An 18,565-nucleotide genomic window follows, 5' to 3' on the forward strand; every position below is an offset into this window, starting at 1 on the left:
CACTCAAAAATACCTTTTGAGAAACATGACTCAACTGAAGCTTTATTTATGAAGCACCTTTAACAGTCGTTTAAGGTGCTGTACAGCAGAGGGTGCAGAGAAGTAAAAAGATAAATATATTACGACAAAACAATAAATGAAAACAAGAAAAACAAAAAAATCACATTAAATAATCAAAATTACATAACTTAAAATTATTGTGCGCTCATGTATTAAATTATTAATTATTTATAAGCTGAAGGCGGTTAAGAGAGGACTGATCCAGGCCAATGTACAGGGAGTTACAATAATCCAATCTACTGTAGATGTAACAAAGGCATTGATCTTGTCAAGGTCAATCCTGGAAAAGAAGCACATGGTCTGCTCATTATTTAAAATGTCTCTCAAAAATGACACCAAGGGTCCTAACACTGGACTGAATGTTGGAACTGAAAGGGCCCAAGATCTCAGAAGAGCAGGCTGTGGAGGTGTTTCCTCCAAACACGATAATTAAACAAGCACTTGGGCATCTATAAGGCTGCAATACTCTGTCACACGATTATATAAACATGAGTTGTGTGAAAAGTATATTAGATGAGCTAAATATGACATTGAGTGATTTATTTATTTATTTTACAAGATGTACTAAATTACCTTAAACAGCGTTGTCAACCTATGTCAACGTCTTTCAAGCCTGCAGTGTTTCCTCGCCGCCATCAGAGGGCAGCAGCAGATCACACCTCTGACTGTGAACTCGTTTCTGATGTGTAGGTCTTCCCTTATTGATGTGCACTTCCCTGTAGCCAGATCTTTATGACTCTGGCTTTGTGTTTGGATCCCTCAAGTTGCAGAATGAACAGGCGCTTTGCCCATGGTGTCACTTGATGGTTGGGTAAAAATCTAAACCTTTAGAGGCTCTTAAACATTTACACTGCGCAATACATGGAAGCAGAAATCTGTTAGCCATTAACAGCATCTTCCCTGAGCCCCTGTAAGCCAACATCACAGAGGAGATTGGTTTCTGTTTCATTCAAGGGCTTTTTTTTCCTCCAATCTCCAAAGCAGATTATGTGAATTATGCAAGTGAGAAGTTTCAGTACCTGGTGAAGTAATTATTATGTCACTGAGTATTAGTCATCAATCCCCTGCATGCATTTTATGCAACAGTGTAGTACAAATTCGACCCTGAAGTTTTTTTGCACTTACTTTTGAACAAATTTGCACATATCTGAAAAATATTTGGGTGGTTTTTAAGTACGTGTAAGCCTAAAACTATTTTTTTTCCCCCCCTGAATAACAATCCCAGTACCTGATCTTTTTAGGTGTGATGCTGTATTTTTATAGCATGTTAAAATGTCTTTTAACCCTCCAAATTAAAAACCGTTTATTAGTTCTATTTTTTTTTAATTGTATTTCCTTGAATATATTCTCTTTATAAGGGCAGAAAAGTATATAATATATATCACAAGCACATTATATATTATATAATAATTGCTGATTATAGGAGCACTTATCTTGTTTGATGGGAGGTCAGCTGCCTGAATCTCTTTTCTTTTTTTGTTCCTTTCATTAAGGTTCAGAACATGAGCAGTCTAAAAAGCACACAAAGACCTGAAAGGATTATTTGATGTTTATGAAACTATCCGACGGTCATTCCTGGTGCGGTCAGTCAGACAGTTTAGGAAACAGCACACTTTGTAGTGAGCAGCTTCAATACTGAACACTCAGAGAACTTATACATATACATGTGTCTGCTACACAAAAACACACACATACAACAGAGTTAATAAAATAATGACATTCTCAGTGTATGAAGGTATTCAGTGTTGGTCATACAAACATTTTTTTTTTTTACAAAAAGAGTGACTACTTACATCCAACTTGGTAAAAGATAAATTCAGTATGAAAATTAAATGTTTGTTCGTATATTTCCTGACCCTTTGTCTCTCCTTGATCCTTTAAGTTAAATAATCTGAACAAATACTGTCCTCTGCTCTACGCCTACCACGTATTTCAAATAAAATCATATATAATAGAACAAAATATTACACAATTACAAATAAGGCACAATATTTACAGTCTCAAGCAAGTCCTTCAAAGTAATTATGTGAAAATGTTAGTGTTGTCACAGTTTAGATTGTTGTAAGGCTCAGCCTCTTAGTGAAATGTCTTCCATTAAGTGCCTGTTTGACGAGTCTTTGTTCGCAGTGGCTCCGTTTTTCAGTGTTTTTATGGCTCTTTTTCACCACACGCTTTGCATGGGGAGCTCCACTTATCCGAGCTTTTCTCCTGGTGCATCCTGCCCAGCAGTCGATAAGTTGCCATAGCAATCAATGTCCATTATTGGCTGTACTGTGCCCCTTTGCCTCGTCTTAACCAGTCCCTCCAGGGGGACTGGGCTTTGTCCGGATTAGTGTCTGAACTCCAGGTGGAGGAGGCCGAGGACTGGCGTGACAAGGTGGAGGGCGTCCTGCTGGGTCTGCGGAAGAATGACATGCCGTTGGAGATGGGCTTCTTCTGAGAAAGCTCCGACTGCTGCTGGGTCTTGAGCTGCTGGTTGATGATGATCTGGATGTCGTCCTGTGGAGGAGGAAGGAACCACTGTTATTGTAATTTCTTGCTTTAACGTTGATCATCATTTTATCCACTAGAAATTTTATAATTCATACTTTATATTTCTGTATATAAAACACATTCTTCTTGACTTATCTCTGCATACACATGCCTTCTATCACTACATTACTCATTTCTTTTGTTTGTTTATCATTTTTCATCTTTGTATTGCAGATAACACCAGTTGGTATCTACACATACAAGATTTGAGACAATTTGATCGTTAATAAACGTGTTTCATTAGAGAAGGTGAAAGTATATTTCTTCTCTCAGCTAAGAAGGATATTGAAGAGAGAAAAGAAATCTGTGTTTTGGTTGAAATATTATCGTCTTCATCAAAGCATGAGAGATCAGACACTCTGGCAGATGGCTCGGCTTGGCATAGTGTCTCAGCGGCAGAAGGACACACAGACGGAGACACCTGCCGTTCATATCCCTTTAAACTGTCTGGACTGAGAGAGATATGGCTGCATCTGTCCCTGACCTTCTATTGAGGAAACTCAGACTGAGATGCATTCATGTCCTGTCCTATTATTAATACAACTGCAGACAGGATGTCTCAGAAAGACTTTCCATCAGGATGCAGGGCTTAGAAGTGTAAATTAAATGTATTGATCGTGCGAAAATTTCTGCAGAGGACGAAGGGCCTCACCTGCCAGGCCTCCAGTTCCTGCGACAGCTCCAGTTTACGTTGTATGGCCTCTAATAACTGGTTGTTCAGAGACATCATGTCGTTTTTACTTCTCACCAGCTCTACCTCCATCAGGTTTTTCCTGCCAAAAAAAAGTGAAACCTCGTCAGTCACATACAAACACTGTTAAAACCAACCACAGTTAAATTCTTTTTATTCAGGAATACGTGCAGGATACGTAAGCAGTATCCAGTCTTTTAATTATTCCAGATTAAAGTGAACTCTGGAAAGTGTTTTTTAATTTCAAATACAATCTTGAGAAAAACATGAGTTACATACTTGGCTATGGCATCGTCTCTGTCTCTGATGGCTTGGTGGACGACGTCGGCTTGATCTTTTATGTTCTGCAGCTTCTGCAACAGCTCAGCGTTTTCCTTCTGCAGCTTGACGTTCTGCAGGAGGATAAAACACTGTAATTTACACACAAAAAAAACAACAATATTTTCCCATTAATATTTATTCCACCCTCCAAGAACTTTCCAGACAGGCACTTTTGAGTTTGTTTTGATATACTTTGAAAAGTCGATCAGGATTTCAAACTTACTTTTCTTACCATAATAAAATATTTAAAGGCAGTAACCAGGCATAGGGGTATAATATTTTGGGAAAATGTGCTTGTGATTGCACACAGACTGCACTAATGTGTCAGTGGGCTATGCTGCGATTTAAGCACCAAAGCGCTTCACATTCAACATGTCATATAAAACATATAAAATATAAATCAACATCAATGTATCAAGAAATGTAAAGCTATTAACACTCGGGGTGACCAGAGAAATAAAAAAAGATCAAATGCTATTGAAAGCCAAGGAGTAAATTTATACTAAAATAAAACATTTGACAAAAGACAAATGTTGCATAAGACAAAATGCAATTTGTGAACATTAATTAACTTTTCCAGGTGTTATATTTAGAAAGAAAACTAATGTAATGAATGTCAAACATTCATGTCCAGTGTTTAAAGGTCACACAGTGAATTGTTTAATTTATGCTAATTGCAGCTGATAGGGAACTATTTTACGATGAGATGGAAAAGAATAAAACATAAAACGTACGACTCCAAGTTTCTTAATCTCGATATGACACTTACTGACGTACTGCAGAGATAGTTACAAGGCCAGGACTGGCACGGCCAAATTGTCATATAACGCTTCACTTACAGGCCCTTCTACTCATTGACAGACAGTGTTTGTTCACTACTAGGTTACCTGATCTCTCAGCTCCTGCGCCGCGCTCAGATTCCCACACTGATCACCCGTCCTGTCGACGAAACCCAGATTCAGCTCCTGGGACAGAGACATTAACAAAGAGATCAGGTGACGGCCGCTCACACACACCCAAAGGAGTTTCTGTGGCTGTGCCCTATATGCAGGGTGCTCTGGGGTAGGAAGGGGTGGAGCTGGAGATTCAGTTACAGTGATAAATGCATGTTACTGAATGCAATTCAAATGCCATGAGGAACAAGTGGACAATTGTATATGCTCACTAATGGCACAGAGAGGCTTAGTAAAGTGCATAAGGTATCAGTTGCGCTAATCCACTGGCATCCAATGTGGGCAGAAGGGAACATACACTCACTGACAGTTCATTAGGTACACCAGAGAAAACAAATTCCAAATAACAGTCGTGCACTTTATCTTAGCTTCACGAAGGTTACTGTATTCAGCATTTGTTTCAAATAATATGAAGAGCTGTTGGTTTAACTGTGTTTTTCATTTTGGGGAATGTGGTTTGTTCTATTATTAAACTAAACAGAGTTGTACCCACACGTGCTTCTATTATTTTGACTATTTTAGTCAGTGGGGTTGTTTATGGCTTCAAAACAAACTAAAACTAATTATAACATAAAGCTATGATTTAGTGCAGTGACTGTTATATTAGATTGTTTTCACTCGTGTACCTGATGAACTGATGCCTGTGCGAAGACACCGTGATGACATTTTTAACGGCCACCAGGGGGCAGATAGGCTGACTGAGTCAACAGGTTGCTCTATGTATAAAAGATTAATGATTTTTCTGAAAGAACAACCAGCTTTCAGTACACCCGCATTACCCTGGATCAACATTCATCTCAGCGCGCAAAAGAAAACAAGGTGAGCTCAAAAAGCCATAAATCGGCTCTGCTTAAAATTAATACCTGTCTGCGTTTCAAGCACACGTGACCCAAACAAACTTCAGAGCTCAGAGTTGTGCCTACGTGCTCTACATCCATGCACTACCATATACGATTCAAAGACTGACGACATAAAAACCACAGTGTACCTTTCCCACTCCCATTTGGTTTCAAACAACAAGGTCATCCCTTTGTTCGCATATCCCGCCCTGTCCTCATTTTGTGTGGCCGCTGCTCACCTGAGAGCTGGATGTCTGCGCCAGGGTTTGGGCCACTCCCTTCAACCGATGCAGCATGGCCTGCAGGTCTCCATGCTGACCCGCGACCTCTGACATCCCAGAGCTGTTGGGTGGCTGGGTCAGTGGGAGCAGTAACTGAAGGATGGACCCCATTTCTTGAGTCATCTGAGCAGAACAAGGGAGAAAAAACGCATTTATTCATGTGTAGTCGTTGACTTTCTGAAAGGGTTTAAAGTGTCAGCCGAACTTCCTGCTCCGCTGTAGCTCGAAGCTGTTACAGTATATTCAACCTACAATACAGGAAACATAAGCTGCCACAAGTGAACCCCAGAGATCATTTCTGGGCCCTCTACTGTTCTCACTTTATATGATACCCCTGGGGTCCACATTTAGGAAACGTGGTATTCCTTTTCATTGCTTTGCTGACGATGTGCAGCTGTACTCGCCATTACATGGTCCCTTCTAAGGAATCTGTTCATGCTGTGTTCGGTTGTATGAGGGACATTAAAACATTGATGGACTTAAACTTTTTTAGACTAAATGAAAATGAAACTGAGGTCGTCCTGTTTGGTCGCCTTTGACCTGGTTGAGGTTCTTGCCAGCTCCCTTGGTCCACTAGCACCTTACATAGGATCCCAGGCTAAGAATCTTGGTGTGATTGTTGACGGGGCGTTTGAATTGGACAAGCAGGTCGGCTCAGTGACCTTTTCAGCTTTGGCTTCTATCAAAAGTCAAACCCTGCCTGAAAAGGACTGATCTAGAAAAAGTTACCCATGCCTTTATCACATCTCTTGTAGATTATTGTGACTCTCTGTACGTCGGCCAATCAGAGCTCAACACAGAGCTGCATTCTGGACAAGAGCTTGTTCAGAATGCAGCAGCTTTCCTCTTCGTTGGCTCCCAGTTAGGTACAGGATTTATTTTAAGATTCTTTCATTTGTTTTTAAATCTCTGAATGGGCTGCCCCCAGAATTCTTATCTGACCTGGTGAAAGTGCATCGTCCCTCCAGAGCCCTTAGGTCAGCAGATCAGATCGTCCTGGATGTTTCTCGTTTCCCTTCTTAAACCAAGAATGCTTCACTTGCTTCTGTCTGGTCTGTGAGCAGCCATCCCACTTTTAAAACCCGCCTTAAGACCTACTTTTTTTCACCCTAGCCTTTGGCTGAGCGAGTCACCTCTTTTGGATCTTTTATCTGTATTATTTTACTGTTTTATTGTTTAGTTGGCCATAGGCTATTTAAACGTCCTATAGAAATAAAATGGGCATTGACACAAAACAAAGTCATAAACAAAAGATTTCTTTTCCTGTTTTTCTTTTGCCACGCCACATATTTCTATCCTGTCTTGAGTGACATCAGGTGTTTACACCTGAGGAAGGTATGACCTCATCGTTACTGCTTTCAACTTTGCTGAGTACAATACATCACATGACAGTGTTAATCTCATGATGACAAAGATATCTGAACATGACAGATGTGTCCGGTGCATACAGTTGGACACCCAGGGGACTATTTAATTAATTTGTGAATGGAAAAGAAGTAAATACAAAAATAAAAAAAAAGGTTTTATTTGCATTTATTCAAACATTAATCCACTGTTTGATTTTATGAATAAAAAAAGGACCTTGAGGTACTTTATATATTCTGAGAGCTCTAAAACGTGTAAACTCTCCAACAATGTGGCCATGACAAACAGGAAATGTAGTGAATGACTCATGAGTGCAGTCACACATCGCACTTTCCTGCTGCAACCAAACAATAACAGCAGACAGAGAGAGACACAGGCAGTAAACCTGTTGTGCTGTCTACTAAATGTCAGTCACATATTTTATAATATTTCTTTGCAGCGTCTTTGGTGTAAAAATCTGGATCTTCACACCTACTCCTCGTAGAATGCATCCTCCCGTCACTCATAAGTCACACTGTCCCCAAGAACAACATGTTCTGTCACCGCGTTCCTTTTTGCAGACACGGCCACTCTACTTTCAATACACGCGTTTCCTAAAATTCAACCTATGGATGATGTTTTTCTGACGCCACTATCGTGTGACCTCACTCCTTCAGAAAAATCTATATCGTTTTATATATTGTTGTTTTCAGCCATCACGGAAACTTCCTCTAAAAACACACATGACCTGTGAATCATTGAAGGCAGGACTACAATTGAGGAAGCTCTAAAACGAGCACTTGCAGTATGGAGATAAAAAAGTCTGTGCAAACAATCCTATCGAAACTGCTGGTGGTGTTTCAATCGGCGGGTGCTCATTTGAATTGAATTTGAATTGAAGTTGAATTTACAGCCTCGTAGTCAAGGCTGCTTGTCTTTGTTGTTTTGCTCTGATAACGTGTCCTATTTCCGGGCAGTGATTTATTTTTGTTTTTGCACCATGACACGCTTTCTATGTCATGAGAGGAGTTTAAAATACTTCTAATCATTCTCTCCCCTTCTGCTAAAAATCTCATTTAAACATTTAACGGGAGGAAGGTGTGCCAAACTTTTGACTGGTAGTGCATCTACAACTAAAACATCCCCAAGAATTTCATAAAACACTCGGATATGTAGTGCCAAAGAAACAGCTGAAAGATTCATATTTTCTCACTACATATTTCCTAGTAATTCCTATCAGGCATTTTTCCCGCATTGAAGAAAATCAATGAAAAAAACCCAAAGCAAGAAAGAAAAGCTCTGTAATATCCTAAACAGCCGGAAACTGTAGCTTCTGCCAAACATTACGCAAGCAAGAGTAAACGGAATTAATTCAGGACTATTTTTATCTGTGGATTAATACACATTCGGCAATCTAATGAGATTTACTGGCAGCAGGTTAGTGTACCAATGTGGCTGAATGAATAAATTACAGTGCTTGGGTTCATGCTGAGAAAGCAACGTAACCCAGTAGCTTGTGGATGTGTTATAACAATAACAGATTTGGCAATGGATTAGCAGGTTACCTCATCTTTGCCCACTCCCAGGCCGGCCGTGTCCAGGCTGCTCTCCAGCTCGGACAGCAGAGAAGAGTCACCAAGGCGCAGGGACGCCTCCTCCTCAAGCTCCTCCACCTGGGCCTGCAGCCGCTGCGAGCGACCCCGGGCCACCTCCACCTCCTGCCACGCCTCGGCTAGCTGGAAACACAAGGGGACACAAAAACACACACACATGAATGAACACAGATAAAGAACCTGCACACGGAGTCTGACACACAAACATGATTGTGATAAGCTGACGGCTGTTCATAGATGATATAGATATGTGATTTTACCCCAGAGTTAAGTGATCTCTCAAAAATGAGACGCGCTTGTCAAAACACACAAACATTCACAGAAATCCTGACGAGCCAGATTCCAGATTCCAGCTTGCAGCTTCCAGCGCAACATGAAACTCAGCGAGCACGAGTGGAATCCAGAATTGCGGACGAAAGTCACAATGACGGGGATGAGGCGATTGTTTAGCAATGCTCTCCATAATCCCTTTGTTACCGGGGCTCTTCCATTCATACACAAACTGGAACCGCGCCGTGTTGTGTTGCGTGCCGCTACAATGAATAACTAATCGGCACGTCTTTGAAGACAGAAGACAGAGCGCTTGTTGTGTCTGGTGTGTGTGCTTTCGCCACAGGTCCCCGACGTTACGTGTTTGTGTGCGTGCGTACCTGCTGGCTGCGCTGCTGGTCGAGTTGGTCATGCAGAGCCAAGCGGGCGTGCAAAGAGGCCAAACTCGACCTCAGCTCGGCATTTTCTGAGGACACGCTCTCCAAGCGCTGCTCCAGTGCCTGTTCCTTCTGTGTGAGACGCAACACCTGGGAAAACACACACACAAAGGAAGATATGAGATGTGAAAACTCTCTCCGACGCCCACCATTTCCCTTAAATCACACACCATCAATCTAAAAAGGAGCTGGAAGAGGAAAACAGGCCCCATTTTTTTTTTTTTTTTTTTTTTTGATGGAGTGTGTAATATGAAACCACACAGACACAGGCTGGTGCAGCTTGTTCTGGTCAGTCTGTACCTGTGAGCACATGCTGCTTTCACAGGTTACAAAAAAAAAAGACACATTAACCGAGACATTCGGGATTAGGTTTGACTCGGTTTGATGATTGAAAACTAAACTCTCAGTGGTGGCTCTTTACTTGTGTTCATGGTAAAGAAGTTACCTGCTCTCTCATGGCGCTGATCAGCTCCTCATCCTGCTGCCTGTTGTTGCTTTGTCCCTTTTGTTGGAGCTCGTGCTTCAGAGCCTGCAGTTCGCTCGACATGGCTCTCTCCACCTCCATCGCCTGTTCCAACGCACACAGAGGAGAGCCACGTCAACAAAAAGAAACATTTTCTTTTGCTTTTTGACATGAGGAGGAGGTTAAAGAGTTCTTTTAAAAAAAAAAAAAATCATCACTGAGTCAGAAGAGTTGTAACAAACACGTGTTTCGGTGAAACTCCGAGACAAAGACAAAGCCCGAGGCGAGAGCTGTAACAGAGCGGAGACAACAATGTTGTCTCTAAAAATAACCAGTCATATAGTAGAAAGTCTGGCGGGGGAAAGCCCCTGTAATCTAGAGGACGCTGAGGATTAGGCGACTAATATTACTAATATTACAAATATGTTTTTACCATTTCTGCTAAGGGCCATGCTACGAAAGCAAAAATAATGGTAATAGTGGTTCCAAAAACTGGGGGCCAGAAACCCTGTTGGGGTCCCAGGGTAGATCTGAGAGGAATGGTTCTGTTCTTATGGTCTCTAAAAATTAGCTCGGACTGAACCATGTTACCAGACTGGACAACTGAGTCATTCAGACCAATCACAGTCCTACTGTGTGAGGAACTACTGTGAACTACTACTGTGAGTATATTTTATGAGAGTCTACGGCGACGCAGAAAGATGCGATTCGGCTGGTTGAAGCTCGGCCAATGAAATGTATTTAAATAAAAATTAAAGGAAAGCAGGAAATGCATTCAATATACATATGTGACGCTCACAGTAAAACGTTTACAGGATCACTCATCATAAAGGAATGAATGAATCTCTGCTGCGTCTAAACACAGTCCAACAACACTGATCGCTAAAGCTAAAGCTAAAGCTAATCACTTACAAACCTATGGAAGAGTATTAGGGCCACCCATGAGAGAAAATTATGGAGGAGGTAGATTTTTTTTTTCATCATGCACTTTGAGAAAAAAAAAGTTGAAATTTCAAGAAAAAAAAGTTGAAAACGCAAAAAATAATAAAAGTGATTAGCTTTAGCTTTAGCTTTAGTAATCAGTCTTGGTCCACCGTGTTTAGGCACAGCAGAGATTTTTTTTTTCCCCTAACACGCTTCTGTACAAACCACGTGATGTGTTAAATGATAAATAACTTCTCCAAGCTCCTAATTGTGTCTCCCATTCTCTCTCAAGTTCAAAATGTTAATGAAACAATGAAAGACTCTGTGCTTCACTTCTAAAGTCTCAGCGAGCAGAGCACCCGTCCCCCTCCCTCCCTCCCTCCCCCTGTCCTGCACTGGTCTGGTCTGGGACAACTTTGTTCCCCTTAGTCAGCAGTTTGGCGGGCCCCTGTCAGGTCCCATCACGGCCTCATAATACGAGATGAAAGGCCGGCCTCCGCGGCAGATGGAGCAGAGGGCATCTTGGTGCGGTTGGTGGCATTGGACAACAGTGTGGTGGAGGGTAAACGTGGAGGGGGGAGGGGGCAGCTTGAGAGTGTTTGTGGGAGGAAGTGATGCCGGCGCGAGGGTTAAAATTACAAGTGTGTGTGTGTGGTGCCGCGGATGGACAAAAACAAAACGTTGCATGCAGACAAATTGGGGGGGGTGGGTCTAAAAGATGAGCACTTGTGCTTGTTAGTCGTCATTAGTGCTGCATCGTCTCTCCCACAATAGAGGCTGCAGCCCACCGAGGAACACCAAAGCACAAGTAGAAAGGGGGACACAAAGCTTGAGATGATATCCCCTCACAAGCCCCCTCCCAAAGCCTCAAGCCTTCACCAGCCGAAGGTATCCAACAGCTGACTACCCCAGTTACAGCCGAGCCCCTCGGGGGGGGGGGGGAGCCAACAGAAAAGACGGCTTTCCCCTGGGATTCAGACATGTTTGGGTAAGAGGGGCAGCAACGGAGGAGAAAATGAAAGATTTATATCTCTCTGCCGTGTATATTGTCTTTTCCTTTTTGTCTATTAGCTGGGCGACGCCGGCAGAGGGAGCAGAGGTCACGGGGGGCTTGTCTCAATTCAGGCTTCTCCTTTTACAATAACGGAAACCCACAGCGAGGGATCTGTCACAGCTGTCCAATAACTCACCATGACCCCCGGACAGCGTAGGTGATCATGTTAACAGTGGGTGGAAAGAGAGGAGATGAAAGGGGTGCTTCATCTGTTGGCCCAGCACAGAAAAGACACTTGTCGGTACAAACGGGGTGGACAAATTATTAGGAACGCCTCTCGGGGAAAGGCTGATTTCATTTGTGGACACCGTATCAAGTCAAAGGAAGATGATTAACTTTATACCACTACTAAAAATATACAGTAAAAACACTTTTTTGATGAAGCTTTAACAGTATTCCAAAGAACAGACTCAACAATATATTATATTCTTCATGGGGGAGGATTTAGAGGAGTTTTCTAACTTCACTAGGTTGGTTTTCTATACAGTACCTAATGAACTGACCATGTTTTCATTTTATTATTTACTTAGTAGTTAATAAACCACGTTCAATATTGACTGTACTTGTACATTATGTTTGAGGAGCTTGTCTTAAGAACACTTTGTGATTACCCGAATTGTGAGTAATCACACTCTGTCCACCTTGACACGGATCCAAAACAATGTCCTGAACTTACTGCACCTTTGTGGATGTGTTACTGATTCCTGTATAGTTGAGTAACTAACCAACAAACACCCTGAATATTATCAGCATTTCAGCCAATCGTGCAGTAATCGTACTCCCTTTCCAGTCCTTTCTTATCTACTAAATGTTTTTATATCCAATATGTATACTTCTGTACACACTCGTTTTGTCTCCCGGCACAAAACCACATTTTCCTTGTAGACTGACTGGAAATGCCCTCCTTACACTGACTAATTAACAAACTCAAGAGTCAGACACTGACAGCGTCATCCCTGAAGGGTTCCGCGTGGTTTTTTCCTGCTGCAGGAAAGATAAGCAGAAGAAAAACACAATGAAATCACTCGTCACTCTCTGATATTTCAACACCTACTTTCTGCTCCTGTTTAAACACTCGCTGACCCATCATCTGGCAGCCTGGCACACGTCAGCGTTGTTTTTAACGCAGCCGTTTCCTCAAATGCACTCGGACGAAGATTCACACCATTTTTTTGTTTCCTATCCGTGTGTGTTTTTGCCCTTTCTGTTTCGGCTGCTGGTAAATTCCTTCCAACTTCTTTCTCTCTCAGGTTTCTGTGTTGATGGTTTCTGATGAACTCCTCCAGATTCCTGTCATTCACTTCTCGCACTCGCGGTTAGAATAGATCAAGCTCTGCGAAACCTGTCGAACCTTCACATACATTCAAAACTCTGCACTTGTATGCTAACATATATGGTTTTGTGAGTCCCTGATGTGAAGTTTTGCTAAATTTCTTCATCGTCAATGATAATAACTTAAATATATTTGGGGTTTATGCTGCTGTTGGGCAAATTATGACACTTAAAGGTTTTGGAAACTTGTGACAGGCTTTTTTGTCTTCTTTCTTTTTAGCGTTTTCACTTTCTATACGCAACTTTTCCAGACAACAGTCTACAGATTTACTGATAATGAAAAAAAAAACAAAACCAGCAAAATGAAGCCGCAGCAAAACACCCGCAGTTCCACTCGTAACTGTGGCTGCGCCGGCACACGATCACAAACATACGGTCAGAACTCACCGCAGAATCAACGCTACCCTTCACCACGTCTGGCAAAGACACCTCAGACATGGATTCTTCTTCACACTTGGTTCCTTCAACACTTTCTTCTCTGACTTTTTACAACCACACAGAGTCCAGTCCAGAGCTGCCCATGTCTGATGCTGGGCAGCCAAACGAAACATCCCCTTCCCTCTTTCAGAACAGTTCAGACAGATATAGGCTTTTATCTAAATTGGCTCTTTCCTGAACTTCTAGGGAGTCTGTTTTCCTGTTCTTCAGTCAAGCCACAAAGGAGGAAAAGACAAACTAAGTTCCTTATTTTGTGGACCTTGACTCATGGTGGGGGGGAGTGCACAGTCGTCTGGATTCATTTTTAACTTCGCAGTCTCAGCTTTGCATTTTTAAAACAGCACAAGGATCCGCTCTACTAAGCGTGTTCTGTCGCATGGAACGCAACGCGTCACGACTGTAACGCCATGGAAATCTACTTTCTCAGACTAGGAAAACCACTCAAGGTCGTCTGGCTGCGCGATCCAATCAGTTAACCCAAGGTAAGAGATAAGAGGCCGTAAATTACGTCGGACTTTCCTCCCAGAGTCCACCGCTTCCTTGGGATCAAAGACAAGAGGATCATAACTATTTGGCAGGGAGTCGGTAGCATGTTCCCATTTATCCATTACGTCAGGCAAGTACCCGAGTTAAACGTTAACTTGATGTCACTGAATAAACTGGTTTAAAAGATAATAATGTTCTCATGCAGAGCTGCAGTTATTATCGTTACAGATTAATCGGCCCAATTTATTTTATCAGTTAATAGATTGATGGTTTACAACAAGGACGATGGGATCAAATAATGTTAAGAAAAAATTGATTTAAAGAAATTTCTCTCCAGTTAATTGTTGCTTTAGATCCTGGCTGCCCAATGTGGGGCCCACTAATTATATTTGGCCCACGCCTTGTCCACTGTATACATTTTGTTTTCCCACCGTGGTGGCGTGTTAGGCAGTGGCACACAGACAAACGGAAATGAAAAACAAGTGGGGAAAACAATTATATTTTTACTGAGGTTGATTCCACCACAGTGTGTGCTACATATACACTGAGGTGGAATTGACCTCATTCAAGTTTGATTGAAGCCTATGTGATTAATGGGGGCATGTTTTGTCCTAATTACTTTGCCCTGGTCAGAGTGCTTCAGTTATTTTTCTTATTTAAAGAAGCCAGATAGATTGTTTTTTTAACATAAATGTGGAGCAGTGTCATTAATTTTTCAAAATTATTCTGTGATAGTGTTTATTTTACACATGCATGCTGTGTATAGCCATATTTAACTTTTGGCCCATGACCCTAATCCCGGATTCAATTTTGTCCCTCGATGGGAAGAATTTGGACACCCCTGCTTTGGATCTGTCCTCAGGTGTTGAATTCTTTTCCCACCAGACTGATAAACACACTGGTAATGTGTACAGTGAAACCAGAGCTTCACACAACTTTCACTCCCCCCTCTTGTTTACATATAGTTTCCATCTCACACAGATGAGCCAGCACGGATCATTTGCTTGAGGCGACCATCTCACAACAACAGACTAACTCCTGCCTGTGTCTCCTGCTTAGATGAAAAACCCCTTTTTGTTTTTTTCAAAACTTGGATTTGTACAATAAGCGTCTTGCCTTGCACGGCGCCCACAAACAGCCTGAGAGTCTGGCCTCGCTTCAGACCAGATAAGCACGGCTCACACTGATACCCGAGCGGCTCCCAGAGAACACAGAGTTTCAGCGTGCGGATCGGCTGACGGCGCATCCCGCAGCCTTGGATCCACTGCAGGTGTTAGTTTCACAGAGTCCCCTCAGATCGCGTCGCGCGCAGAGCAAGAGATAAAGTTCGCAACTGTTCCGCAAAACCAGTGGCACTGTCTACTGTGTGAGACTCACGGTGTTGAGCTCTTCCCTGAGCCGCTGAGTGTGCTCGCTGTGCTCCAGCTGGGCTTGACTCTTCTCCCTCTCGGCCTCGCTGAGCGCCTGGGTGAGCCGCTCCACCTGGGCGCTCAGGTCCCTCACATCCCTCTCCAGGTCGCCCACCTGGCTCTCCCACTGGGACTGGCAGCCCTCCAGCTTCACTCGCAGGTCATGCCTCCCCTGCTCCAGCTCCTGAAAGAGGGCAAGCACAAGAAACACAACATGTCACTTTATGTCGGTCTGAAAGTATAACACTAATAAATTAGGCTTTGGGAAGAAGCTGAGTGACCACATGCACCTGTTTGGGGCTGTAAAGCATCACAGGAAATATGTGACAGCTGAATTAAAAATGGGGTAACTGAATAAAGGAGTAACTAAGTCAACTTGTGGACTCTGAGGATGACTTGTGTTTTTGGAACTGTATTTATCGAAGATGAGCCTTATTATGATGTTTCTGTATTGCACCTCTGTTATTTGTTATAGTGTGGGAAAAAATGGAGTATCTGAGGTTGCTTTGTGGATATACAGTAAAACACATATACACAGGTGTATGAATGTAATAGATGCATGTTCTTTTTTTCCATTAGAGCTGAAATGATGCGTCAATCAGTTCATCAAAAAGGAGGTTAATCTACAAATCCCCTGATAACTGATTGATAATTTTAATGATGACATGTCAAGATGATCAGCAAATTTGCTTTAATAAAGCCATTCATGCAGCTTTATTGCACGTTATGTCAGATGAGCTGCTGCCACATGTTCAAATCTTTGTACAGTACTTTATCACATTAACACGCTGACCACTTGTTCTGGCGCTGATTTAGGCGACAGTCGCACCTGATAAGTTTTAAGACTGAACATCCAAAGGTGTCATTGACCTTGGTAATGCAATAAATCCATTATCCAGTCTGATGTAACAGGTGTGCGATTCTGGTGGGACGGCGTCATTACACCTGCCGAGTTTCCTTTTTCTCTGGCCTCTCTGGGGTTACGTGTCGTTTAGCGAATTAAAAGTGGACGATCACCCCCTGTCAACTTCTTCGAGGCGTCTAAAATGTGCGGCCAATGTGTTTGCTCTCTTGGTGTAAGATGTAGACGTTAACTGCAGGAGTTAAGAATCACTTAAAGCCTAAGCAGAAGAGGGAAACCTCTTTTAGAGGATGCAAAGAGGCATTAATCTGCAACCACGTGAATACCAGAGCACAAAATCATCTTTTATGCCTGTAAAATATATTTAAATCAGAATATTATACCAAAGACAATGCAACCCAAACATCTGTTTTCCTCCTTATTGTGTCAAACTGAATCATCATATCAGCCAATTAAAACCACTTTATTATGAAGAGCTCTGCCATACATTCAGCATATAAGATGTTTCCAGTTCATTACTGAGGTGGTAGTTTTGAGGCCCTGCGTAATATTTTTCCTCCACTAATCTCGGGGATGGGCAAAATATTAGGAACACTTTCAAATAGCCCATTGTTCTTTCCGTGGATTGCATAAGACTGACAAAGCTATCTGATAAAGTGCCCAGTGCTCTGAATTATTAAATATGTGACATACATCAGTAAAGAAACGACGATCTGTCTGCATTTTAAACGCTTACATTTGAATAAAACATCCTCTGGGTATCTGATATAGTTGGTAATCTGATCTTTGGGAATAGATTAAATAAATTTCTCTCCTGACTCAAACCAGATAAAAAACAAAAAACAAAACGTAAGCGGATATTTTACTGCGATTCCATTGAGTATAATTATCCACAGCTGAAATAAAACACACTTTTTTACTGGGGTACTTTCATTTACTCGCCTACTTCAAACACTGGCAGCCACGACGTCGTCCAAACTTTTTTTATTTTTTTAACCAGAGCATTTTGCAGAATATCTTCCATTTTTCTAACATTTTACTTTATTCCGTGTCATTTAACGACGTTTTTTTCTACATAATAGTTGCTCTTACCTCTAGCTTGTCCGCGTATTTGTCGTGAAGTTTGTCGCTCTGCTCTTTCAGTTGACGATTTTCCAGGAGCAATGCGTTTCCCAGCTGGGCTGCCAAAATAACCTCTTCCTCCTTTTGTTTCAGAGCAGCCAGAAGTTCATTGGGGTCTTGATAATCTGTTATTTCCTCCGCTCCGTAGTCGAAGTAGAAATCCTCCTCCTGCACCAGGTCCATTTTCTTGGACTTGAAGCTCCATTCCCCGAGTCGATCCATGACTGAATCAATCGCACCTTTTTAGTTAAATAAATTGATTATGCTAAAGACTGAAGAGCAAGACGCGCTAAAGAGGTGCCATTCATGTGCTACTGAGATGTCCCTTCGTGAAACTTGCGTGTAGCAGCTCTGTCAGTCTGTGCGTGATTGAAGCTGAAGGTTTGAGCTCTACAGTGAAAGTAGGCAGCTCCTTCTGTCACCGGCAGCTGACTGTGTGTTTTTTTTAAGTCTCCAAGGGGAGTTGGCTTCAGTCACCTGAGCAACAGTTACCTCCCCGATCAACAGGCAGACTGACACCTGTCCTCATCCAGAGCGCAGCCCCCCTGTGGCATCGTGGAAAATTACGCACACCTAAAGATAAGAATTTCTTTACACCACCAACACAAAAAGCTGCTTAAAATGGGTTATAGTGGTGGTTTTATTTAAGTAAACAACAACATCTGACACATGTGTGATGAATCCACAGTAGTTCCTCTTCATATTCAGAATCAGAATATTTTATTAATTAGTACATGAAATTGTTTTGTTGGTGTTGTCCCACAAAGTTATTTGACAGAGTCAAATACAAATAGATTAAAGTAATATAAGAATATATATATATATATATATATATATAAAGAATAAAAAAAAATAAGATGTAAGATGCTTAAACACTAATATTGCACAGTATAACTGAGGTGAATGGTTACAATAAGGAAATAAGAACGTTTTAAGTGTTAAGTGTTATAAAGTTTGATGGCCACAGCCCTAAGTGTGACGAACTCTCAGCAGGAAGAGTTATAAAGTTAAGCAGGAAAGACCTTACACTGGAAACATATTTCCTTCATTTATATTTCATGTAATAACTGTAGTGTCAATATTTTGACAAGTATCGCTTACACATTTCTTTGGAATTTATATAGCTTCATTATT

At 41.8% G+C, this 18,565-nt stretch overlaps 1 protein-coding gene across 2 annotated transcripts; it reads right to left on the bottom strand.

The window, feature by feature from the left end:
• Positions 1 to 1,591: 1,591 nt before the first annotated feature.
• Positions 1,592 to 17,867, bottom strand: si:ch211-235m3.5 (BICD family-like cargo adapter 1). 2 transcript variants are annotated; one of them, XM_047594868.1, is made up of 10 exons: positions 17,402 to 17,867; positions 15,416 to 15,631; positions 9,787 to 9,909; positions 9,285 to 9,431; positions 8,587 to 8,757; positions 5,636 to 5,800; positions 4,492 to 4,569; positions 3,563 to 3,693; positions 3,245 to 3,365; positions 1,592 to 2,559 (listed from the first exon to the last, which is right to left on the bottom strand). In XM_047594868.1, the coding sequence occupies exons 1-10, from the start codon at positions 17,651 to 17,653 to the stop codon at positions 2,320 to 2,322; spliced, it is 1,644 nt and encodes a 547-aa protein (XP_047450824.1). In that variant the 5' UTR covers positions 17,654 to 17,867; the 3' UTR covers positions 1,592 to 2,319. The 2 variants fall into 2 exon arrangements, with proteins under 2 accessions (XP_047450824.1, XP_047450825.1); XM_047594869.1 differs by having other exon boundaries at positions 3,563 to 3,675; positions 17,402 to 17,866.
• Positions 17,868 to 18,565: the final 698 nt, after the last annotated feature.

This window comes from Mugil cephalus, chromosome 9 (genome assembly GCF_022458985.1).
Source record: "Mugil cephalus isolate CIBA_MC_2020 chromosome 9, CIBA_Mcephalus_1.1, whole genome shotgun sequence".
Lineage (NCBI taxonomy): Eukaryota > Metazoa > Chordata > Actinopteri > Mugiliformes > Mugilidae > Mugil > Mugil cephalus.